Source organism: Lichenostomus cassidix, chromosome 2 (genome assembly GCF_008360975.1).
Source record: "Lichenostomus cassidix isolate B80296 chromosome 2, HeHo_3.0, whole genome shotgun sequence".
Lineage (NCBI taxonomy): Eukaryota > Metazoa > Chordata > Aves > Passeriformes > Meliphagidae > Lichenostomus > Lichenostomus cassidix.
The window spans coordinates 8,190,895-8,217,980 of NC_139482.1; the positions used below are offsets into that span (position 1 = coordinate 8,190,895).

Consider the following 27,086-nt stretch of genomic DNA (forward strand, 5'->3'; position numbering starts at 1 on the left):
CTTAAAACATGTGCAAGAGGTTGACCCACTTTATTTGTTGGTTTCTAAGTCATGAAGAAATTGTGTTTCAGAGGCAGGTGTCTAGACTTGCTCTTCTAGAAAAAACTTCCAGGATCCAAAAGAAAGTACAAAACATCCAAAAATATATTCTGTGTGCTAGAAATTCTGCTTAAGATAAAAACCAGCTTCTACAGCCCTTTAGTCAAGAATGTCTTTCAGCATTACTACAAGATTTAAAAACACCCTCTAGAATTAACACCAATAGCACCATAGACCATGCTAACATTCTGCCCCTGAATGAAGGCATAATTCAACACTGGAAAGTCAGGCTGTAATAACTGGTTATATTAAAACTTCAGAGTATTACCATTGAAAATTCATTTTGAAAAAATAACCTCAAAAGTCTCAATAATACAGACTTGGTAAACAATTTATTTGTTTTCAGACAGCTTCTTTGGCTACTATTAACTTTCAGGGCAAGATGCAAAAGATCTTAGAGCTAATGAATTCTCTCACCCTAACACATAAAAATACTGTTCCTTATCTTCTCATACATATACCCTGTAGCATTTTTAAGTGGCACCCCCACTCCCAAAACACAAACTGAATTTGAAGATTGAAACTGAAACACTTGTATGTTTTCATAATTCTCACCAATTATGCAGACTCTGCTGGATGTAAGTTACCACAGTCTGAAACTCAACAAATATTTCAGACATGTTCCTATAGTCAAATTCAACTAAAATTCATCAGCATCAGTTTTTCCCATAAATACATAAAGAATAGAAATTACAGTTAGATAATGCAAAGAATGGGATACTCAAGGCACAAACAGGCATTAACATCAACAGTAAAACTGTGAAGCACTATGTTTTGATGACAGTTGTGAAGCCTATCCTGGAAACCACACTATTGTAGGACGAGAAAAAATACCACACACATACACTGCTTCAATCCTCTGTACATTAAACTCAGCCATATGCAAATTTCAGTGCCATCAAGACACACACTACCTGCTGCAGAGAGCACACGTGATCTGGAAATAGAGAAACTGAAACAGTTTTGTATAGTATTTTCCAGTTAACCAAAATTTTCAAAAATGATCGGAGTATTCAAATATTGAAACAGTACAAAGCACAGGGCTCTGTCCTGAAACCATGTTGATGGTATTGGAAACAGCTTGTAATATATCCAGCTAATCAAAAAACTAGAAACCTCTATGTGGGAAGCATTTGAACAACTACTATACATGAATATTGAACAGCCAGCTGATGAAACAGCAACATGAGTTTTGAAACCATCTTTATGAGAGTCAGTTGGGTCCCAAAAAGCACAGGCCAAAGCTGCTGAAAGTCTGAAGCAACCTCACCTGTCACATGGATGCCTAATCAGGGGGTTAGAGCAGCAGATTGTTCCAGGTCATCTCTACCTTGCTCTACCCTCCAGAGTGATGCAAGAATTAAGGCTGTTCATCATTAGATGCATAAAAACAAACTCCAGTCATGACTTTCAAAGTCTCTCCTCTTCCTTGTTCTAAGTTATGTAAATTCTTGTACATGACTGTTCCTAAGAAGGCAGTTGCCCCAAGGCATTTGACAGCACACGGTTACAGGGAAGTATCAGTGGTTTTCAAGGTAAGGGGGAAAGCATGGGAGTAGAGAGTAACGCAGAAGTTAAGACTTTCTCAACAAGAGTTACCACTGCCCTCCTAAGTGAGGATAAATACCAAATTAAATATGGAAGGCTGAAAGACAGGAAAGGAAAAAGCATTTCCATCTATAAGAAAGAAAAAAAAAAAAATCACTTGCATAATCTTCAAATACAAGCAGGAAATTTATAATGAATGGAACATTTTCTTTAGATAGTCCTCCTAAACCTAAATTTCCATCTGTATCACCAGAACTGAATTCTGAATTTCTTATCATAACGTCACTGGCAATATGCTTCAGATTCTCTCTCTGACATTACCACCATCTCCTCTGCTACTCTGCTCACCTCCTCACCAATCTCTCAACCCTCCTCAACATCTCTGAAAACACTTCATCAGAGGATCTTGTGCAAATGAACTCAGTAACACTCAGCAACCTCCTCACAGCAAAGACTGAGTTATTACAACCCTCCCATCTCCCAGTTACACCCTACCATCTTATCCAGTCCCTCTACTCCATGCCCAGCTACTCAAACAAAACCCAACATGGATACGCTTGCTTTTGGTTGTATAATGAAAAGCTTCCACTTTTCCCTAGATTGTCTCAGATCTAATTAAACCTTAGTACAAAATTTCCTTAAACATATGTCTGTGACTTCGATGAAGTGTGTTGCCCTTCTGGTGAACTCCTCCTCCAAAGAAACACACCAGTAACTCAAAAGGAATTATTTTGAACTGTAACTAATTGCAAATTTTTACACTTCAGCATTTCATGCTTACTTTACCTAAACAGAAATAGTGGAACTCTCCAAGAGCTGTTTCTGTTTTGGGAAGAAGTATCTCTCTCCACTTGTCTATGCCAAGTATTTTGAGATGCCTATTGATTCCAGATGGATCCCCAGTGCTGATCCCCAGGACCAACAGCCAGAAGATGACTCATCACTTCTTAAAGTTCAGTACAACACTCAGGTTCACAAGCAAAGGTATACTTTTAAGATGACAGAATCACACCAATATTTTATATATTTAATTATGTTAAATGTGCACCAATCTTTCAGCTTTGTCTCACATCACTACTACAAATACTGCTTTATTCAGTTACAAATCTTTCCCAAAATGTTGAAGAGAAAAAATAAAAAGAAGCAATACTGAGAAACCTAGGCAAAGTTATGTTTTGAAACACAAGAAGCCATTTAAGATCTAAACTAATCCTCAAGTTTTCAGTGTTCAGGTAAAAAAAAAAATTGAAAGACATCATTTTTTTTTAATAAGAGATAGACTTGCATAAGCATTCAAACAAAAAAAAAAAATCAGTAATTGTAATAAGTTTGTTCTTACAAATCACCCACGCTTCTAATCAGCACTTTCTTCCTGGCCCACCATTAGAACATCATCACTGCTGGCATAAAAAAGGGTCAGTGAAGATCATAGCTTTTTAAGGAAGCAGAGCTGCTCACAAACAAGAGTCCACTACCAACAGAAGTGCTCAAACCAGCTCCCTCATTCTACAGCCTCACAGAGCCAAATGCCAGCAGCAATCACACTGAATTCGTTCATAAAGAAGAATCCTGAACACCATCTACTCCTAAACAGCAGGAAGGCAAAAGGTACAAAAAGAAATCAGCTAAGAAAACAAAGCCAGAGGTATTAGTGTGAAATTGCAACCAAAAAAAAAAAAAAAATACATTAAACAGTTACAACTACAAATTACCTTCAGACTTACATACACAAAATAACCACCTTAACCCCTTAAGGGAAAAAAAAAAAACCCTCAATATTTTGATGTTGTATGGTTAAAGAAAAGGCCTTTCTGCAGATGAAATTAATAGAAGTAGAGAAACTAAGTTTCTCAGATTATTCAGCATCTGAAGCCTGTACCCCTGAAACATTTAGTCCTTCAAATGGAAGAATATCACATTTAACACAGAATTCCGTATTATACCAGTCTCAATATTTGCCTGAACTTGCATGAAACACTTAAAAGTTATAACAGCACTTTTGTATTTGAACTTATTCTACCTAAAGGGCTGACTTTTTTCACTACATGTTTAATGTAATAAACTTATCTCCAAATATACTACGTTTATTCTTGAGCTTCCTAACTAATATAGTTCAGTGGTTCTAACAACAGAATCTAGCAGTTCTATTGTGTTCTTCCACAGTTTCCTCCACACTACACATGAAAGTAGAGTGTATTATTTTGACAAGGAACCCTCATAACCAAGTGTACATGTATATTTTTACATACTCAAAATCCTACATTTTTAAGTGGAAAAATAACAAAACATTTATCTTTAACTTTTAAAAATACAAGCTAATGCTGCAGAATAGAAGACCCAAATTGGAAAAAAAAGGAAGATAACAATATTCTAAAACATATACCCAGGGGACCATGAAGAGACTGAACCATTGTACTTGCTCCATTTACATTTGAAATAAACAATTCACAACAATACCAGCAGAACATGGAACACTTTATAAACAGACATAATAACAGGACACAAGGGAAAAGCAATTCCCTAGAAGCTCAAATATCTTCCACGGATGTGCAAGATCTCAGCAAATTATAAATTAATCTAAAGGACCAAGAAGGGCAAACTAACAGAATACTGTCCTGCCTTTCATACAAATACGGATCAAGTACAGAACACAAACCCTTTTCTGTATTTTGCAATCAACCAAAGCTGCTTTTCAGAAAGACACCCCTTTTAGGCAGAACTGAAAATGACTGGCATTGTTGAAGTCAAGGATCTTACTGACTTCAAGCAAACCCCTGGCTATGCCACATTTCTTACACTGGGTCACCAGTTCACAGTCTCCACATTTACCTCATTGCATCTGAATTTTAAAGTTCAGACAAGTCTGAGTCTGGGTGTTTTCAACAACTGTTCAGAACAGCAGATCCTCTGTAGAGCAGATCCACGTTTGAAGAGCTATGCCAAAATTAGAGCCATGCCTAACTAGGGAGTTAACCACCTTCTAGTAGCAAAGATCATCCTCATGAAGCAACAAAATCCAAGCTAGATGATTTGGTTGCAAACAGGCACCCTCTTGAAAAACAAGGCGCTACACAGACACTCCAAATGAGGTTAAAACCAAACGGGCCTGAGTTAAATTAAGCATTAAACCACTGAGTCACCTCGAAGACAGATGAAGGATTTCATTTTTTAAAAAACAATCTTTTACCCTTGCTCAGTTAATAAACATGTGTCACAAATATTTGTCTTTTGAAGGTGGAATTAGCAGAAGTTGGCACCTGCAGAAAGAGACAGGCACCACCAGCAAAAGGATAACAAGCCTTGAATTTTTTTTATGTTACACAACTTTATGGAAAACTTCATAGCTTGCCAGTTTGGAGAACAGATGAAACAGAAATGAAGCATTACACTGAAGCTAAACTCAGTGTGCCCTTGGAATTCCATCAGAAAGCACAATATCAAAATTCTGCATGTATTCAAAGAAAATTTGTAAGAGAAAAGGGAAAAGTATTTTCTTTTCAACTACATCAGCTTACTTTGATTTCTCTTTGCTCATGTATATATCATTTTAGCTTCCAGTCAAGACTGTGCCACACAACTAGCTCTCCAAAGATACTTCTAACAGACAACATAAATTTCTCTTGCTCCTTCCTAACAGGCATAGAGAGATCTCCTCCATTGTAACATTCCACAACAAACTGCAATGGAATGGTTTGGGTTGGAAGGAGCCTTAAATATCATCTGGTTCCAATCCCCAGCCATGGTCAGGGACACCTTCCATTAGACCTGGCTGCCCAAAGCCCCATCCAACCTGGCCTTGAACACTGCCAGGGAATGGGGCAGCCACAGCTTCCCTGGGCAACTGTGCCAATGCCTCACTGTCCTCACAGTAAAGTATTTTTCCTAATATCTAATCTAAACCTACCCTATCCCAATTTAAAGCCACTACCTCTTGTAAAATCAAATGCTTCTATTAACTGCTCCACTGCCCCCAGCCCACCTGCAGCTGGAATCAAGGTTTAATGCATATGTCAGACTGGAATATGTCCCCTGCTCCAGCTGAGGGGCTGGTGATTACACCCACTACCCATACAACAACTGCCTATTTGCATATTTTAAGGAATTCTATTCACCATATAACTTCATGAGCAGCAAGGGCAGGAATGGTAAGGAGAGGAAGTTAACATAATTGCACATGTAAGCAACATCCTCAGTGTGCTCCAGCATGCTCAGACTAACCACAGGTGCACTCATACTTGCAATATTCTCCTGCAGCCATGTGGGAGGCTGCACTTTATGCACTCATAAAGCCCTGTGGTGCTCCAACATAAATTAAAGATCACAACCGTACCAATGTATGATTTAAAAGGCAACATTGTTATTATTATTGTTCCCACTGATTAAACAATAACAAAGGCAGCTTGTGATCAATGTTAACATCAAAGTAAAGTTTCAAGAGCAAGAAAGAATATTCTGCCTCCACCGTCCAAACAAACCAACACTGCACCTCTATAAGATGTTACTGATGTCTTATGTGATTTCTTACATGACTACACCAATAGGAAGACTAACCAATTGCTCCAGAGGGGCTGAAAAAGTCCCTAAAACTTTAGGAGAGTAGCTGCAGTACAGATGAGCTACTTTTTTAAGATTTTAATAGATCTTCACTTTTTGTAACAGTACCCAGAGAGGCTCCCATTCCTTCAGACTCAAAAATCTGTGCTTCTTACTGAATGAAACCACAATAGGTAGCATCCAATTTATCAGAACAAAACTCTGGTAAACATAAGTAGGAGATCATAAGCACACCATGAAATACAAATGGAAAAACAGACATGAGGGTAAAGAGAGAAGATTTGTACATATACCCATATTTTCATACCACAAAGATGATTAAGATAATACTTAGAGCCTCCTTTACTAAAAAGTATTTTATTTTTTATTCTCCTCCACTAGTCATGGCTCCCAGGATATACACTACATCTATGCCCAAAGAAGAGACATTCAAAAAAAACCTCCTAAAGTAACTGTTCTCTTCATACAGGCTTGTTTTGCACTCTTCTGGAAAAAAAACATCCAACAAATAGAATATTTCACCTTTCACAAGAAAGGTCTTAACATGGATTCATAAAATATAGAAGAGGAATTAACACAGTCCAAGCAAGTCTCTGCTATCAAGTGACCTAGCCACAGCCCTATATAAATCAGTTAACAGTGGTATTTTAGAGTCCCCCAATAAGAGAGAGATACTGAAAAATACTTAAAGCTAAATTATGAAATAGTATTTTAATTAAAGAAATCCATTTTTTCCTCAGATAACAGTGACAGCAGAGAAAACACGATTCCCCAGCAGAGCCGGGACAGCACGTCTCCCATGTGCAGCATGTATTTCCTTCCTGGAATTGAAGTAGGAGAGCCATGAGGCCCATCAAAACACCTCTATCAGCTTTGAATAGTCCTGAAAACAATTACAAGGCTGTCAGAGAGGAAACTGCAACTGCTGTGTCTGCACGCAGGGTGTAGAGCTGGACCTGCCTAGGAGGGCTGAGAGAGAGGGGACAGCACAGGCACTGCCATGTGCTCCACTGGGAGAGCACGGGGCGTGAGGGGTCAGGGAAAACACGGAGTTACACACAGCACTGCAAACATCCCAACAAGGCAGGAGAATCCCAGCATGAGAAGCGATACCTTGAAATGCCACGCACACCTGATGGGAACAAGGCTGCACCTGAGGGCTGAGGTGGTCACAGAATGCCACAATGGGTCACAGTTGGAAAGGACCACAGTGGGTCACCTGGTCCAACCTCCCTGCTCAAGCAGGGTCATCCCAGAGCACATGGCACAGGATTGCATCCAGAAGTTCTTGAACACATCCAGTAAGGGAGACACCACAGCCTTTCTGGGCTCTCTGTTCCACTGCACGGCCACCCGCACAGTAAAGAAGTTCTTCCTCATGTTCAGGTGGCTCTTCCTGTGCATCAGTTTCTGCCCACGGCCTCATGTCCTGGTGGCTGGCAGCATCGAGCAGAGCCTGCTCCATCCTCTCGGCACCTCCCGTTTAGATAGCTAAACACACCGATGCTGTCCGCTCTGTCATCTCTCACCGCAGCCGAGCCCTGCTCCCGAGGCTGTGGCACCGGCACCTGTCCCGAGAGCACTCCTGCGGAGCACACCGATCCCTGCCTGCACACACAGCATCTCCCCTGCTCGCTGAAGGCACAGGGAGAGGGAAACCCTCCAGGGGTGAGCGCTGGGATCCTCTGGCCCCCGTGGCACCTCAGGGGAGGTACAGGCACCTCTCTGCCCAGCCGGGACAAGCCCCCGAGTCCCTCCGAGCACCGGGGCGAGGGGCAGCCAAGGACAGAGGGAAGGAGCGGGACAATCCCCGGTGCCCAACGACGGGGCTGGGGCGGAGAGCAGTGACAGCTCAGAAAGGGTCCGCGGGGCATGGCTGCACCTACCGTGTACTCCCGCACTTGGCTGTGGAAGTTCTGCTCCCGGATCGTCACCTCGTCCGCTTCCATCCTTCATAGTACCGCGGCCCCCGCCAGCAATGGCGGCCGCAGCCGCCGCGCCTGCTCCTGCCCCTCCGGCGGCCAGCGGGCCACCATGGCCGGAGGCAGCCCGGCTGCTCCCCCGGGCCCCGGCGGCGGCTGAGTGGCCCCGGCTCCGCCGCTCTATGCCCGTCCGGCGGGCGCGGAGGAGGAGGAGGAGGAAGAAGGGCGGGAAGCGCCGCCTCAGCTCCTCCTGCTGCGTCACCGCGCAGCGACCCCGGCAGGGCGGGCAAGGGCGGAGCCACAGCGGGGGCGGGGCCAGAGCGGGGGGCGGGGCTTAGCCTGAACCAGACGGAGCAGAAGCCACGCCCAGGGCGGGATAAGGCGGGAGAGAGGCGGGAGGGGCGTGGTCATTGGGGCGGGGCAAGAGGGCGGTGAGCGGGGGGCGGGGCTAGGGGCGGGGAGGGGAGGGGCTAGGGGCGGGGCTGGATTTACCGGCGAGGGGTGCGCAGGATTACGGAATTGTTCCGGCTGGGGTCTCCGAGACCCGAGTCCAACACGGGTCCAGACCTCCGAGATCATCGAGTCCAAACTGTGACCGAACACCACCATGGCAACTAGCCCGTGGCACTGAGTACCAAGTCGTCTTTCCTTAAACGCTTCCAGGAACGGTGACTCCACCGCCTCCCTGGGCAGCCCATTCCAATATCTAATCGCCCTTTCTGTGAAGAATTTCCTCCTAATGTCCAGCATGAAGTTCCCCTGGCGCAGCTTAAGACTATGTCCTCCCATCCTGTCGGAAACAGGTCCATCCTCTTGTTTGTCCCCGTGTGGGCACTGGCAGGGACAGAGGGAGTCCCTGTGTGTCGTGCGGGACAGGGAGTGGGGGACATGGGAGAAGAGACTCTGAGCGGGAAGGACAGGAGGCTCCTGGGGGAGAGCAGGGCAGCAGGCAGTGGTGGGCGTGGGCAGAACGGCAGACCAGAGCCTTGCAGGGAGCTCCCCAGTGAGGAGAGTCGGCGGAGCAGTCTGGACACCAGGGGTCACCTGCAAGAGTCACCCGGAGCTGCCCACGGAAGCCCCTCAGAGATGGGTGTGGGTAGGGGTTCAGCTCCCCTCTCGGGGAGCAGGACAGCCACCAGTGTCACCGAATCCACGAGGGCAACATGAGGCAGCTGGGGGTGTTCAGCTCTAGTTGATCCTCCTCAAACTCAACAATGCGTCAGAATTTCTGGTTTGAAAGACTGTACTTAGAACTTAAGTCCACTTCCCATGAACAGGTTTTTGCCTCTGAGTGACTTCTGCTTTGATGGTTTTTGCCCGAGTGCTGTGGTGAGAAGGCACAATCTCCCCGTTGTTCCATGTTCCCTCTACACACACGGGCAATCTTCTTTGTTTCTGAGTTTGCAAGTAGATCAATTGTCTAAATATACACAGAAGACTATTAATCTAGGACACACTATAAATTATAGATTGTGGTTTAGCAAATCAAACCCTTATTTCAATCCAAATATGTGTCATTAGTCTAAAGAAATTTCAAATCATTTTCTGCTTTTTTACAACTATTGATACATTTTACCTTTTGTCAATGCCAATTATAATTCCGATTGTATTCATTCCCCAGCGTCTGGCCCATTTGCTTGGTTTAAAGCAGATGGTAAAGTATTTATGAAATCTTAGAGTTAGAAAAGGTAATCTTTGCCTGATGTATTTCTTGTAGTCCTGAACAGATGCAGAATATCCTGCAGCTTCAGTACAGGCACAGTTCCTTGCTTGTTCTTTTGATCCTTGTGAAGATACAGACGGGGTATTTGCAGGCACAATCACGCCCTGCATGTGACAGGCTGGAAACGTCACCGTGGTCTCTCCTCTTGAAGCCCACTGCTCAGGGAGGGAGACTTTAGGTGTTCCCTGAGGCTGTAGGAACGGAAGATCATTAAAAGCAGAGTTGAAGGAGCAGGGAGCACAGTCTTTGAGCTGCTTCTTGGGAGAAGCTGTCCTACTTTATGGCTGTGTTTTGCACAGCACTTGATACTGTCTAGTAGACAATATTATTAGTTGCCTGGAGTTTTTTTCTTCGCCTATTCCCATTTATTTTCAATCTCCTTTTCTCCTTCAGATGATGAAAGTGGTGAATGAATCCTAGTTTCCAAGATGAATTTGACATAGAATTAGGCTTGTGAGAGCAGCTGGTGCTCTTCTATGCTCAGGAGCTGGTCCAGACTGATCAGTGTAGCTGAAGGAGAGTTTTATAGGTAGACACAATATCTTTTATTATAACAAACACAGCTGGCAAGAGCAGACAACTGTCTGGTATGTGCAAATCTGACCCCAGGGAAACAAAATTCTCTGAGAGCTGCCTATAGAAATATTGGTATAGAGCAGAGAGGTTTCCAGCTTTCTTCACCTCGTATAAAAGACCCACACAATAAATGACAGTGGTATTGCAGCCAGGCTGGAAAGAACCTAGTGTAGGCCTTCACAGGATTTGTGATGAAGAGAGAAATGCTGTCACCAGAACAAACCTGCTCTAAGAACTATGGAGACCAGGTAGCCCAATCAAAGAGGAAAAACGGGAAAAACCAGAGATTCAGCCAGCAGTCTAAGCCTGAGGTGAGGGTTAGTTCCTGAGCTTCCTGGGAAATTAATCGCTCACTGTCAAGGATCAGCATTTCAAGCATTTCTAACTATATCGACAGACATACTAAACACTGGGAGATTGTAAGGAAAATTAACTGTATTTTTGTAGCTTATAGAAATTGAAATTAAGATTCAGAAGACCTGAAGCTCCCACTTCCACTTGGGCTATATGTTTTCTTTTCAATCTACTGAATCTGAAGTAAACCTAAGGAGGATATATAGTATATAATTTGTCTCACACTGTGAATTGTCAAGTTGTTTCTTCCAGTTCTAGCAGATGAATCATCAGAAACACGATACACATTTATATTTGCTGAAAAGGCAGGGGAGGGGTGGAAATAGCTTCGATTCTTTCTTGGGCAGAAGTTACTGCCCAGTTCTGAGGTATCTACATCACAAAGGAAGGTCACAGTAGCCACCACAGCAAATTTTTTTTCACTAAAGGAAACTCAGTCTAAAGTCTAAAGGCAGCTCTTGCAAACTGATGAGAAGGCTGACAGATGCAGCCATTGATGTGATGGGAGTACAAAAGCAATAGTTTGAAGCATACCAGAAATAAAACTACCAAAGCAAGTCTGAGGTACCTTGCACCAGAGCGGTTAAAAACTATCAGATGTTTTTCATCCATATTCCAGACAAAACAAGACAGTGCTAGAGGGACTGTCCTCAGCCATTCTTAGGACCTCCCCAGTAATCCTAAGGAACCTGGTCTAAGTGTAAGCTATATGTGATTTAGGTTTAAATAGAGAACATTCTTACACTGGTAATGTACAGGTATACATACACAGAAGCAGTAATAAAAACCAGACTTCTTTTAAACTAACATTTGGTGTTGCCTAACCCCTCAGCAAAAAAAGTTGAGAAGATTTATGAGATTTTTGCTGTGTTTGTTCCTTTTCAGCATAGTTTTAACATAATTTTTAAGCCTCAGGATGACCCAGTAATTATCTGGTACGCTGAATGCCCAAGGAGGGTTTTATGTGCACAGGGTTACCTCTGAGATTCTCCTGAAAAAAATGCTGGGATATTCAAACTAATAAAATTAATTCAAATTGTCTAAGATGGAATTTTCAAAAGCTGGAACTGTTTCACTAGGAAGGTTCCCTCAGAATTTGCCAATGGATTTTAAAGCACTATTTAACTGTAAATGCAAAATTGGCACCATGCCTTTAAATCTAAATTTATCTCACAGCATTTGAGTAGGTGATACTTTCTTTTCAAAACTGTCCTTCAGCCAAATGCAGCTTGGACTAAATAGAAAATAGGAAGTTATTCTCCCAGTTAATACAAATACTTCCATATGTGTATTCAAGGTATTACCTAAGAATTGGTCAGATTGAAGCCCAAAGCCCACTTTAGTATGGTGCCAAGAATGATCACTGACTTTAAAGAGAACTTTCGGTACACACATGCCACAGATGATACCTGGAACCTTCCATACCCACAAGCCAATTATGGAACACAAAAAGAAAGATTCAAAAGTTAAAATAACTGATAATGTATAGAAGGAACATTATGCTATCATAATTATGTACATTGAGTTAATTTATTGGGTGATTTTTTCAGTGTCTTATATTTGGTAAGCTAAAACATAGTGAGAATTGCATTATAACTTTAGAAGTCCAGCTCAATCAGTCTTAGATCTGGATTCAACTTAAAATGTTGCTGACTGACCTTTCCCTTCTATTCATAACTTATACTTTTTATTTCTCTGCTTTTTTTAGAGCAAAAAAGTAGGGGTTCTTTTGGTTCCAAATACTTCCAGCTTATATTTTTATTATGTTAACCCAGTAACAAAAACTCCCCAGCTAAATGCTGTATTATAGCGCAATATATCTATTTTAATTTTTTATATAAATAAGAGAAGGAGCTTTAAATAAAAATTACAATGTTAGGAAAAATAAGGATATAAATTAGCTCAGTGTAGACTCACATAGGTATGTGCTGGATTTTATTTATATAGTCATAAATGTATTGATGAATATATACCCCCCAAAAAAGAAGAAAAACGCACAATCAAAGTGTTACAGCTTTGAACAAGCTGTTAAAATTAACATTTTAGTAAAAATCTGCACTACTTATAACTTAAAGCTTAGCTTGGTCCACTTGTAAAATGTTTAGTGAGATTGCTTTCAATAACAAGGAACTGGATTTGGTGATGAATAAAACGCCTTCTAATCTTTAAGTTTCCTTCACTGATAGGAGCCTAGAGTCAGAAACCTGCAGAGTTTATTACAGTCAGAGGCATAAACTCTGCAGGAGTTCAGTGTTGTCATGTAAAGGAAGCATAAGTCACATCATGAAGCTAGAACAGTTTCTCTTCCATATCTAGGCAGCATGAAGTGACTGAAAGCTCATTTTACTTCCATTCACCCTTAATGTGTTTTTCATGTCCCTCTGGGAGAATTCAAAGCTGTCCTCAAAGCAAAACAAAATAAAACTCACATTGCATTGCAGCTTAAACTTGATTAGGAATAAGATAAAAGGAAATATTCAAGGATATACTGCTGCATCTCTAAGTCAAAGTTCACCTGCTAGGTAGACATGAACAATCCCAGGGTCATCTGTTCCATGCTGTGTACCCATGGCTGTTTTGGCTGATTCTTCAAGTAGGAATTTATTGGTGAAATTCTGAAACGCTGTGTGGGTCAAAATTGTTACAGAAGAACCAAAGAACCAAATCAACAACAAACATTTAAAAAATAAATTTTAAAAAGTGTCCCTTTCACCAGTCTATGTCTCTTTTGTGCCTAGAAATTAGTGTTAGGCTCAATTAGCCTCTGAAAGGTGTTCAGCTAGAGTGGATGGATGAAAAGAGTGAAAACTCATTACTTCTTATGGTGTGCTCAATATTTAATTCCTGCTAATCACAATTCTCCTCAAAATCCCCTTTTCAGTCAGTTAAAAAGATTTACTCTAAGTAAATTTACCCTTTTAAAGATTTTTCTCAACCGTGAACTCTTTTTTTTTTCTCCATCCCTGAATTCTCTCCAAACTTTTAACATACCAATTAAAATGCAGACTTGAGAACTGAAAGCAGTGTTCTAGGCTCAGTTTCAGCAATTCTATGAATAGATGTAAAATCACCTTCTTATTTTATGCTCTTTATTACAGACCATTTAATCATTACAGAGGAAAACAGCACAGAGATTCAGAGGTGAAAAACATGATTACTTCCCAGAAGTAAATGGAATGTGCAATCAAAGACACTTGTATCTACTCCTGTCTTCCTGCTCTCAGAGGCCTGGCTATAGGTAAAAGGCTACCTTGAGGTTTTGATTGCAATGTCCACTTACTCCTTACGCACACATTTAGGGACATTTTAATCCAAATGCTATAGAAATCATTTCTTTGACACAGGCAATAGTGGCTACCTCTGAACCTCACTGTATCAACCAGCAGCAATCTGTAATATCTATTCTGAATCACTGCCCTCCAGATACAGCCCTGGCTCTGGAGACAGGACCTCAGGTTCCCCCTTGTCCCTGGTGCATTCATGGGCTTTTGACTGAATTCAAGCCTCTTTCGTTTTCTGCTTCCCAAACATTTCAAATGGCTCTGTGTGATTACATCTTTTTAATTTACCACTCTTATTTCTAGTAGTTGTCAACATTTTTGTGTTATTAGCCAGTAGCATTAGCACTGATTTGTTGACCACAATAAATATATCCTTCAAAAAAATGTCATTTCCATCTCTGGGTTGGTTTTTTTTTTTTAAATCAAAATTAGTTTTTCTTATATTTTTTTCCTTATCTTTGGAAAGTTCCTGATGTACTAAGCACATAAAATAATTATTTTACTGGTTGCAAGTGTTATGTTTGCCCATATGTAATACAAGCTTGCCAATACCATGGGTTGGTTCCATGGCAACACCATACTGGGATCCAAAAGAGTTACCCGAGAGCGAAGTCAATATTATTTGTGTTAGCAAATAATCATTAGAAGCTTTAATGTTGTTTGACCACTGGCTGAATAGTAGCACAAAATGTGTCTCTGAAACCAAAGTGTCACAAACAATTGTTCTGTTCTTCCAGAACAGATGCTCTCCTCGTGCCTGTGCATTCTCTTCAGCCTCTGTTTAGTTCCCTCTCCTGAAGTGCCACAAGCTTTGCTCGTCACTTACCTCCCAGTGTTTCTCTGTCCTTTCAGATTATTCTCCTTTGATTTGCAGGCCAGTCAACATCTTGCATTAGACATCCGAGTCTGCCAATCTGCTATTGATTCTAAAAGACATGATCGTGCATTAGCTGTATTATAAATGACGAAATTGCGAATATCCACCCATATGATCGGTTCCTGACTACTTAACATGGCTGTAATCATCATCCTTCAAAAAAAAAATTAAATCATTAATCTGCTGGACCATCTGTGCTTACTCTGAACTATTCTCAAGCTATTTTTTGTTAGTTACATAGTTCTGAGAAATGGAATTTTACCATTTTTGGAGAAGATAGGTTGCACTGTGAAATCCTTAAACAATAATAATAAAAAAAACCCTTGGTATTAGTTAAATAGTCTTATTTTTTTCTCTCTAAATTCAGTATCTGACTCATCATGACTAAGATGCTTGTACTGTTAAATACCACATGGAAGGCATTTCAAAAATCCATCCAGTATTAACTGCAATCGTTTTTCAGTCTGGGTGACAAAAATCACATTGCATAAATTAAGTCTTTGAAAGTAAGCCATGCACCTTTTATGAAGGACTTTTATCCAAAATGCTAGAAATTTTAAAGGAAATTAATCATCTTAATTTCTTAAATTAATAGGTGCAAGATTTATTCCTAAATCATGGATACTCCTTTCTAATTAAATTCAAATGTGTTTAATGCATCTCAAGAGTGTTAAGATAATAAGTAGTCCTTTTCTGGAACTTAACATCCTCGATCCCTGTCAATAATTATATTGGGTGACTAATAAAATATGATGCCAGGCATTTTTTAAATCTTTATCTTCCTTCTCTGTCTCATTAGCAAAATGAATAGGTTTGCTCCACAGGCACCACCTAATCTGGAGAATTCAATGTTGTTCAAGGACATAGCAAATAAATTTCAGCAGGTATTCCTTCCTGCAAAAGTCATATATAAAACACACTTTTACTGTGTGTTGTTACAACTGCCAGTTGCTCATTGCTGTATAAGATTATTGCCATTTTAAAAGCCACCAAAGGCTGGAAGACCAAAAAGGTCTGTCAGGTGTGATTTCCTGACTCAGAGAACTTCATGCCATTATCCCATCAAAGTCTACACTCCTCACTGAGCTCCAGTGTCCAGTAATTGATCCACAGAAGACACGGCACTCACCCGTTCCACCAGTAGTCTGTCAGGAAATGCTGACATCAAGAGAGCAAGTTATTTTATAACATGAGACAACACTTATTTTCAGAAACTGGACTCAGCTCTAGCAGGCCTTTTAACAAAAATCATGCCATTAATGTGAAATTAGCTAATTTGTTCTTGAGAGTTTAATTTCCTTTCTCAAGTAGACATTACATTACAGTAATTACACCTGCAAGTTAAAAAAAAAAGCAGGATACTTAATCCCTGGGATGATATATAGTCCTCTGGCCCTCATATAAAAGCAAAAGCCATCTCTAGTCACTTTAAACATTTGGGTATATCTAAGTATTTGAATGGAGGACTCCAGAGATTTCATACTATCTCAAAGGTGGGAGGACAGAACAAGAAATAGGTTGTGATTCATCCAACCCTGTAAAATATTTTCATCTTTCTAATTTTAGGTCCTGTAAACCATACATTAAACTCAATTTATATCCACCCTGCCAGCAATTGCAACTGCAGAGATACCCCATGCTGACACTCCATCTCTGGATCTGTTACAAGGCACATATGAGATATTTGACCACATTTTACATGCTGTGTGTCCCATAGAATCCCCAAATGTTTTGAGCTGAAGGGACCCATAAGGATTGTCAAGCCCAACTCCCTGCTCCTTGCAGGATTACCTGAAACTAAACCATACGGCTGAGAGCAATGTCCAGATATTCTCTGAACTCTGACAAGCTTAGTGCCATGACCACTTATCTGGGAAGCCTGTTCCAGTCTCAGTGGAGAGCCTTTTCCTAACATCCAGTCTGAACTTCCCCTGACACAGCCTCATTCCATTCCATAAGGCACCCCTTTGAAAATCACTATCACACAATGCCCATTTTTTTTTCCCATTTTATTGAGTTGTAGCCCTTGGCCTGGGCAAGAGGAAAGGTCAGTCTGCACAACATACAGAAAAGCATGTGACTGTCCCACAAAACCTCCAAATCCAAGATTTGTATAGAGACTACTGTCCACATACTTCATCTTACTCTACAAGTATGCACCTATTTAAATTGTAGAGATAGTACAAAGTTAACAAAGTTTCCTAGGATATATTCATACTGTTTTACATCATGTGTGTTGATACCTCAAAACTTACTTGCTTTTACAGAAACAATATTTTTTGAATTGTTGTTAATCTGCCAATAGCTAAACTTACATTAAAAATCCCTATAAAGCACATAGAAAAACCTGGATACAAAGGAGTCACTTCATCCTGAAAAGTAAAAACAACAAACCATAGGAAATAACTCTGCAATTTGTAGTCACTGATAAAGTATTGCAGAGGATGTAATTTTCATTGCAGTATCATTACTGCTGCATAGCATATGTCAGCTTTACTATTTATGAAGTCATGTCTGCAGTGTTTCTGTAGCCTGACAGCCCATCTCCCTACCCCACACTCTGTCCTGTCATTACTGGGGGTATCCAAATGCCAGTACTCTGGGCATATTTCAACCTGACATCATCCTCATCTTTAAATCCTAGCCCACAGCACTCTTCGGTCCATTTACAGTCACATGCCCCCAAATTAGCATAATTAGAATATACTTTCAGACCTATTTGCTGTCTCATTGTGTACTAACACCTGAATATCGCCAACAAAGTAGGAAAACAACCAGCCTCTCTCAGACAGATCTTCTCCCTACTTCAACTCTGTTACCAAAGTGACATATAGCTTGGAATGCATTCAGGCTGCTAGTAAACCTGTTAGAGAATTAATTCTTGAACACTGCTCTTGTCCTAAATAACACCATAGGCTATGACATACACTTGGATTTTTTTGTTGCAGTTACAGAGAAAGCACACCAGTGAGCTCATCATCTTTCCAGGTTCTCTTCACCCCACACCCCACAGTAAAACAGCAGCAGCACCCTGGTGAGATGAAATTCCAGCCATACTCCTTGCCTTCCTCTGTCTCATATCCCCACCACTGACTCCCATATTCAACATCATCACCACGCAGCAGGATCTGCTGATGCATCCTTCTACCCTTCATATTTTCTCGTTTTACCTTGAGTCATGCTAGGCTTGAGGGAACATTAGCTTTCCTGTCAAACAGCTCTGCAGGAAGTCACAGATTCCTTCCTTTTGGCCTAAAACACCTTACAGAATATCTGAATCAAAAACTATATAGTGTATTCAAGTCCTAAAATTTTCACGTAATTTGGCAGTTGTGGAGTAATTCTGCAGGAGACACAGTACAACTCCAAGTTCCCTACATCTAATTGATTTTTATATTACTGCAGGCTAATAATCTCCATAGAGCCTCTGAAAAACCCAAGTGAGGATGTTATTTGATCACTTTGAAAAAATACTCCAGCAAGTACTTTTTGGGCTGCAGTGCTGATTTTGCCCAGCTGTTCTTATTCAATTTATTCCCACTACCCCTCAGCAGTACTGACACAGCCATACATGGCTGGTCAGACCTGGAGAAAATAACCTAGCAAAAATAAAAAATTTAATCAGAAGGAATCCTCTGAGCCAGTTCATTCTGCACTCACATAACAGAAGGAGCAATGTGAGTGAGCAGAGGGAGCCATGTAAGTGAGCAGAGGAAGCTACTCCAACCATCATTGCTGAGGAGAGAAATGCTTGTGAGCTACAGTGTACACTCAAAACAAACACAAATATGTTTTTCTGTTTGGCCAACACCATTTGTAGTACTGAGAGTAGTAGAAAATGTGAGAAACTATATTGTCCTTTTGCTCTGTAATCACAATCGTCATAAAGGATTTATGAGTCAAGATATAACTATAGACCAATAATTTTCAGATAGTTCTTCCTGCCCTGGCTTATGGAATGAGAAATACGTATGCAGAATGCCAGCAGGACAAGTTTATTGCATTTTTTAAGAGTTTGTCCAAAGATTCACTCATGCAGTAGATTTTAAAGTGTACCTTTTCAAACAATTGTATGAATTTATATATTGCATGCATACTTCCACATAGTGTGGGTCTGTGTATTTATGTATCTATCTCTGTGTGTGCTTATTTTTATTTAAAGTTCTCCAAAATATAGTTATTCCACCATAGTACTAAAATAAACTTGTATAGAAGAGAGCATTAGGTAGTGTTCTCTAGAGAATTTCTTTACAAGAGCCAAATTACACCAATTTGTATGCTGAGTTAATTTCATCTAAGGTATGGGTATTAGCTTTTTTGGGTTTTTTTACAAAATCATGATCTAGTGACTTTTCTGAAAATAGTATTTTTGCCTTTATGGAGAAGCAGCAGCTTATATTATTCTTTGTTTGTGTGAGTGTATATATATGAAAGAAAAATAAAGGTTAATTACTGTTAGAGGACCTCTTTTGCTTATCATTGTATTATGCAGTACCTCTTCAGCTTACCATTGTATTATGCAGTTTATATTTTATTTCCTTAAGAGGAGTTTTGAAGTTTGTGCCCCAAATAAATTTGTTATTTAAAAATTGATTAAATACTTAAATGGCTGCTTGAATTAAATACAAGAATTAATAATCTAAAGTGTTATAAACTGAAGAAATTATTATAGACAAATCTGAAATATGCACAAATTAAAGCATTATCTTATTTATCTTCCCCTGTTAGATGCATCGCTACACACACAGAAAGTCATGTAGCCCAAATCAATGTCTTCACTTAAGCTACACTCCAGAAAAAAATGGGAGTTTTGACTACATAGAAATATAATAAGAATTCCACAATGTGACCTATAGTTTTTACTGAAATAAATTAATGGATGGCAGGCAGATGCCAAGATTAAACAGAGTAATAACAAAACATTAGTAAGCACTTTTAGTGTAATTAAATTTTTGATGTATTACAATTTTTAGTGCGTAATTATTTTTGAAGGAACTGGAAAGTAATACTGGATCACACCCTTACTCAATCTAGTTACTAAAGAATAAAGTGTGGCGATACTTTTAAATTCTATTGCAGAATAATGGTGTATTGTCCATCACAGATAATGATGGCAAGGTTTTTCCCATCTGATAATCACTCATAGTGATTACCTAATAAAAGGACAATCCTTGGTACTGCAAGAACCTCTGGTCAGTCCCGAATGTAAGCAAGCATTAAGATGTGCTATATAAAGCATCTCAGCTTGCAAGTGACCTTGAATCTGCTTCCTTATTGCTGGAGGTTGGGATTGTTCCATGGCTATGTTCCCAGTCTGCATCAAGAGGCTGCTGATAGCATCAATCTTATACACGAGTCTTTAAAACTATTTTTGATGTTGGCCTTGAACAAGTCTAATGATTTCACTTAATCACCTCTGTTTCTACACAAAAACTGGAATCTGGGCAGCCTTCTAATTTTTCATTCTTGTGAAATCCAGCCACAGGTTTTCTGTCTGCCGTCCAATATCTGGAATCACAATTAGCTAAAATATGTCAGATGCCCTGTGACTCCCAGCCATCTTTATGGTATAGAACTTCACTTTCAGCTAAGAGTAGAATAAATTCTGTTTGACTGAGAGGTCAGTCCTTGGGAAGAAAAATGGGAAGTGTGTTCATTCGCATATTCAAACATGCAAATTGAATGCATCCAATTTGCGTTATTTGTCTCCTAATGAGAATGACCTTTCCTGCTGATGGGAAAAAGCAATTGAAATTAGGCACGGGAAAGTTATGGAAGAATACAAAATTCCAACTCTTTAACAAAACTGTCAACTGTTTGATTCTGTGAGTTAAAAAACAGTCCATGTCATATTGAACCCCAAATCCTGATGCTCTCTCATCTTTAAGACAACCAGATTAGGTTCAGTGTCTGAATTTTGCTACTCAAATGTATCTCTAATAACACTTCCTGCCTAGCACAACCTCCTCTTCACCATCCTTTATGAAGAACATCTAAAGTGTTCTCCCACCACTAACGTGGCTCAAGTTAACACCACAACAACTTTATAATTAATTTGCATAACGAAATACAAAGCTTTAAAATTCAAATTTGGATCAAGTGACCTGCCCAAGGCTACAAAGAGGATGTTACTACACCAGGACTGAAACTCAGTTACATCTGGTCTTTGGTCCTGTGTAGATCAAGTTTCTTTCAATACCAAAGTTGAAACAGAAGGAAGCCATGATCAATTTACCAAGAAAAGGAACATTAAGATCACATAGCCAGTGTTGTTCTCCTTCTGTGAATGCCAGAGAAGGAAACAAGTCCTGCATATAGGCAGCTCATCCATAGAAAGATATCATCACTACTCGTGCCATGCATTAATATGCATTAACTATCTTCTCTACAAGGAAAAAAAAAAAAAGACAAAAAATAGATGTGGTCAAATTGCTGATATGCTTCTCTCAAGCTTCCTCTTTGATCTGCAGAGCTCAAAACCAGGCAGCAGTGTCACCACACAGGTAACAGGTCTTAGAACTGGAACCACTCATGGGCAGGACTCAGGACTGATTAAAGAGCTCAGAATTCAAACCAACGACTTGACATGCCTTAGAAGCAAGGGCACAGTTATTTACTCCTGTTCTTGTTTCTTCTTCAATATAGTGCTGCAGGAGTCCCCGATCAGGGATCAGGCCCCCATATTGTGAGGATTTATTTAAACACTTAATGAAAATATCACACCTGCAGTTAAGAATTTACAACTGCAATTACAAGATGAAGAATAAAACTGTCTCTTCAGTTGATTTCTCTAATCATAAAATTCTAAATGATACTAACATGTGCCTCATTTTAAGTGTGTGTTTTCCCATGATTACTTGGAGGAATAGGATGCAGTAAGCTTAGCACTGCCATTCTGGAAGTGTATCCAGACAAATGTGGGCTGTCCTAAAAATAGATTTCTTACCTTTGCCACCAGTAAACAAGGAGGAAATTTCCACTGAGAAAAAAAAAATCAAGCTGTACAGACTCAGCCAGCTACCTAGGCATGCACATACGGTTGTGTAGAGCTTTACTCTTCACATTAACTTACTTGTCAGCATGCTTTGCTTTTTAGAAAATTATTCAAAAGAGCAAAAAAGACAAATCCTTTTATGACAAACAATGTAATTACACAAAAAGGGGTTTTGTAATTGTTCCTGTTTTCACCTGTGTTTCAAAACCTATTTCAGTTTGGGCAACAGAAGGGCCAGCTGTAGCTATTGAATAATGAATTCTCCCTTAAAGCAGCATGGGAAATAACTGACACAGTAGTTTCTGTAATCTGCTAATGGTGTAGTTTCATAACTGATTTTGGGTGATCTTGCTCTGTGCTGCTGCTGGAAGGAGTTCTCTTCCCTTTCCCACAGCTAGCTACCTCTTTGTATAGCTGAATCACAAAATTAATGCAGTCCAATTTTAAAACTTTTTCGTTTCATTCTGATCCAGTCTTGAATTTGGTGCATTATGCCATGACTCCTGGTGTTAACATGAGGAAATGCATTACCTGGACAAATGCATGGCAGATTGAAGTTGACCTAAAGTAGCCGCAAAACTGCAGTTTTGAAAGATAGCAATCACTCTTGAAAGGGAAGTCATCAAGTGAAGGAGTAGATTTAGGGTGGTGTCTGGTGTCAGATACTGCCAGACACAAACTGGGTAAACACGAGGTTACTTAAGGTCGTGTGAGTATGGTTTTGTTTTGCTGCCCTGACCTTTGCATATGAGTCACCTAATGAGGTATCTCCAAGTCCACTGCCTGCAGCTAAGCCAGTCATGGAAAGCAGCCTTTTCATTGTGCGTTAAGGGAGTCTAAGGCACTGATCATCTTGTCCTGATGCAGAAACCTAAGATTAATTAGATAAGGGGATTTTTCTCTATAAGTAATTCTTTCTCTCCATTTGACTATAAACAGAGAGGAAGATGACTGGCTCAGCTGTAGATGTCTGTCTAAACTGAGGGAGAAGAATTCTATCTTGTCTGTCAGGCTTAGATCACTGGGGTTATTTCAAAGTACTTTGAGAGAAGGGAGTGTAACTAGAGATGTGGCAGGCACAGTCCACTGCTGCACTCGGCTTATGGTCATGTAAGTAGAGCTCCTGAACAGGAACTGCACCTGAAATTAATACTATATTATTCATGTAATAATAACATCAAATAACATCATGCTTTATAAGAACTGAAATTAATTATAGAATGGCAGCCAACATGTATAAATTGACACCATTGTTTCAGTACAAGTTAGCAGATCCAGAGGTTGCTGACACCCTGGAGAGACCTCCAAATGCTTCATTGTATTTGGCTCAGACACATACCACTTTTTGCATGTGTATCAAAGCCTCAGAAAAAACGCAGCTAAAAGCTAGGAGCACCCCAGTGAGCTGAAAAAGCTGCTGCAGATTGTCCCTGGAAACAATCACCTTCCACCATGAATCAGAGAGACTGTGCTTGCAGGGGGATGAACAGTAGCACTGCACACTGCCTCTGCTGCAACTGCTCTTGTGTCAGTGGCACAGCATGCACTCTTGCCACTGTCTTCACTTTTAGAAATAAACAAACAAACAGGTAAAAGGTGACTTCAACAAAGTAACTAGCTGTTAATTTTAGGGAATCTGTTGAATTCAAGCCTTCCCAGGTATTTATTCTGCAGTGTCACTCCTGAGTATTCTTTTGCGCAAGTTGCCTTGTCAGAATTAAAGAAATAGCTAATAAAGACTGATCTTCATGGAGCAGAATTACAACTGGTATGTTAAAGCTAAGTAATTAACAACAAAGGAGAAAGAACAGAGGGAGAAGGATGCCTTGGCATGTATTTACAGATTTCTGATGAAAATTGCCTTATAAATGATAATACAGTACAAGTGTTCATTAGATAAGGTTGGTGTTTAGCACAAAGTCTCCCACAGAGACAATTCTTGGCACAGAAGCTTTGATTATATAAATTTTGTATGAAAAATGCAAAGTGCCATAATGTGGGACTTTGATCAATGGTGCTATTCTGATTTACAATTGTTTTTTTTTTAACTGTGATGTGCACAAAACACTAATTTAAAAGCTCATTTTAGTTGCAATTTACCTCTTCCTTTTAATAGCAAGAAAGTAATCTGATTGCATTTTTTCAGTCATCCTTGTGCCACATATTTGATAATCTTCTTATAGTTTAAAACTAAAAATGCTAATGGATTGGGGAAATGGGTTTCTGCTTTCACTCAGCATATCTGTCTTTTTAATGCTTGTCTTTTGGATCATTTATCTAAATAATAACCTTTAGTACTCACTCCTTCCTTCCAATGAACTAAAAGATATTAATGATCAAAATCAGAGAATATGCCTCTTCTCCCTACTCGAGTTTTGCCAGCTGAGGTTTTCCCTTCCAGCTGCTGCTTTTTTGGAGGGGAATGGGGAGAGCTACAGACATCCTCATGTGAGATACTCATGGTTACTTTCTAATTTGTCTCAACCAAACAGCCTAAACAGCTGAAACTCTTGGTAGATCTCTTTTAAGGAGTATCACCAGCGAGCATTGCCTGAAATGACATTGATTTCAGGGACTGAAAGAGAGCAACTACATGAAAAACTCAGCAAACAGCTTTTGGTCAGCAAATTTGTTGGGGCAGCCCCAGAGAAGAGGCAGGAATTACCCCCTTGAGGGAAGGTGCTTTGAGTGGTAACTTCTTCAGAACAAAAACTTGGAGATACAGGAGGATATACTTGTGTGCCTTTAGTCTCAGAATGATGGAAGGAAACTCATTTTGTACAAAGGCAGCAGAGAGAAGATAAATGACCAGCCCAAGGTCGGGTACAAAGATGATGGAAATGTGGAAGAAAGTGCCAGAACAGATATTTTTCTAGACGCTTTGTGTAGTCAGTTTTCAGCATGCCTGGCTAAGCTGCCTACAGACCAAGATTGCAGGAATTACTTAGCATGTACATCCTGGGGAAAAACAAAACAAAACAAAAAACAAAAAACAAATCAACGATCAAAACCAGCCCCACCAAGATTCTCAGCAACAGGAAGGTATCTTTAAAACACTAAGGAAGCCACTTTCTTCACCTACCAATACCCTCTGCAACAGATGGGACTGAAACACATCTGAAGAGGCAGTAACTTAGTACTGCCTTGAGACTCTGGAAAATGTTTCCCAGAAGAAAAGTGTCCTTCCACAGACAATCTCTCTCAGCAGACCAAATTTCAGTTCTGCTGATCCCAGTGGTGACAATATGACATGGGGAGAAGCAGTACCACCAGCAGATGGATGCTGTGCTGGGGACTCACAGGAAGCAGAGTACCTTGCACTGTTCTAAGGCTTTCAACGCTTGGAATAAATTCATTCTGGCAAGAAGCTTTTAGCTGTAGAGTCAAAAAAGGCTTTGTATTTAAAGCCATGTTCTTACATTAATCAGGCTGTTTTCTCCATTGATGAGAACAAAGAGCAACCCTTATGAGCTCAGTCTGAAAGTCTTTCTGGTGCGGCTTTGATATTTCCTGTGGTGATAAATATTCTCAATAGCTGCAAATTACAAAAGAGCCAGAACCTACCTGTGTGCATTATGTAGTCACTAAGGCATATTTTCATGGCATGTGGGAGGTGCCCAGGGGACAATAGCAGAGAGGCAGCTAAAGGAATTGTATTCTGCTCATTCTGCTAAGGGCTGGGAAATAATAATCCATAAATATAAAGTAAAAGGAAAGGAAATCTGTTAACAAAAATTATCTCAGCAGGAAGCAACAATTGTATATGAACTTTCATTTCCAGTGAATCATGCCATTATGCTCAATTTCAGTGCAAATGTGAAGCCTGCCCTCGTGGCTTGTTCTCTGATGTGGGATCACTGTCAAAACAAAGAACGATTACAAAATGTTCCCTCAGTTCCAAATTCCTGTTTGGTAAGTGATGCTCACATGATGCAGAGATCTAAATGTAAAATTTGTGACATGGAAACTGGATTTTGTCCTTTTTCTGGTATTTAGACAACACAGGAATGTTGGAAGAGTCCTTGGCAGGAGTTTCTAATTTATTCACATTTTAGATCTTAAGAAGACTATTTACCAGATACTTGAAGCCAAATTGGTAAATGTAAAATAACAAACCACAATATTCTGGGATAGTATCTGAAATACTTATATTTCTTTTGATATGGCATCACTAGATTTGAATGCTGGATTAGTCTCTTAAGCAGACTGATATTTCTTTAAATATTACATTTTCTTGATTATTATATTTATATTTTGTCTGAAATATTATTTTAATTCTTTGAAAGTATTTTTGCTTCAAAAACAGGTAATAATAATTCTACCCACATATTTTTTACAAAAGTAACAGGCCCATTTTTACCCAAGTCTGGGATTATGTGATTTAGCAAAATACATGCTCTTCACATTTTGCTTTGTGACATGAATTACTGAAGAAGGCAAATATTGGCATTTTCTCTCTTTTCCAAGATACATGAAATTTCCCATTATTGGAAAGCTCAGTTGCTTTAAATGACAAATTACATGATGAGAGAGAAAGAAGATGCAAATCTTAGAGTTTTAAAAGCACCTAATATTTTCTCAAATTATATTCAGCTGTATTTATCTTGCATTCTGCCATGCTGCTGGATTACTGTTATCAATAAATCTATAAATAGGATGCAAAATGCATGTGAGCTGTCTGTGCATGAATAAAGAGTGGCCTGGCAATAAATTACAACATAATATATAGTTTAAAGTGTAGCAAAAGAGATGCCTTGACAAATCAATGCAACATATTTTGTCAGTGAGGATGAAAGATTCATTATGCATCAGCCTTGAGAAAGCTGGATTTCTGAGGCATGGGTCATCTAGGACATATGATGTAATCAGAGAATATGGAAACATGCATAGAAAGACAAAAATAATATTCTGAGTAATAAAGCCGTGTTGAATTTTCAGGTAAAATATAAGTCCTGTGCAGTACTTCATTGTCCAAAAGAGGTCAGGAGTACCACAAAAAACCAAAATGAAACCTGACTTCCTCTGGATTTGGTCTCCACAGCAGGCTCAAGACCGACCTTTTTCTGAAACCGAGTTGTGTGCTGGCTTTTATTTGTATTTTCCTCCTGTCTGCTAAGGTCTAAGCTCATCTTGAAGCTCTTTGTTCAGCAAAGAAAGT

General features: G+C 39.8%; 1 protein-coding gene and 1 long non-coding RNA gene across 4 annotated transcripts in view; one reads left to right on the forward strand and one right to left on the reverse strand.

Moving 5' to 3' along the window:
• LMBR1 (limb development membrane protein 1) overlaps positions 1-8,400 on the reverse strand; it is a 69,005-nt gene extending 60,605 nt beyond the window's left edge. For 2 of the 3 annotated variants that reach the window (XM_085050275.1, XM_085050274.1), the window contains exon 1: positions 8,088-8,400. In XM_085050275.1, the coding sequence (XP_084906401.1) occupies positions 8,088-8,150 (63 nt within the window). In that variant the 5' untranslated portion in view covers positions 8,151-8,400. The remainder of the gene's footprint in view (positions 1-8,087) is intronic. The other variant, XM_085050276.1, reaches the window with a different exon arrangement.
• Positions 8,401-17,507: 9,107 nt separating this feature from the next.
• LOC146440784 (uncharacterized) lies at positions 17,508-18,641 on the forward strand. Its single transcript, XR_014849666.1, has 3 exons — positions 17,508-17,696; positions 17,883-17,968; positions 18,340-18,641. It is a non-coding gene; the product is annotated as an uncharacterized LOC146440784 (long non-coding RNA).
• The last annotated feature ends 8,445 nt before the right edge of the window (positions 18,642-27,086 follow it).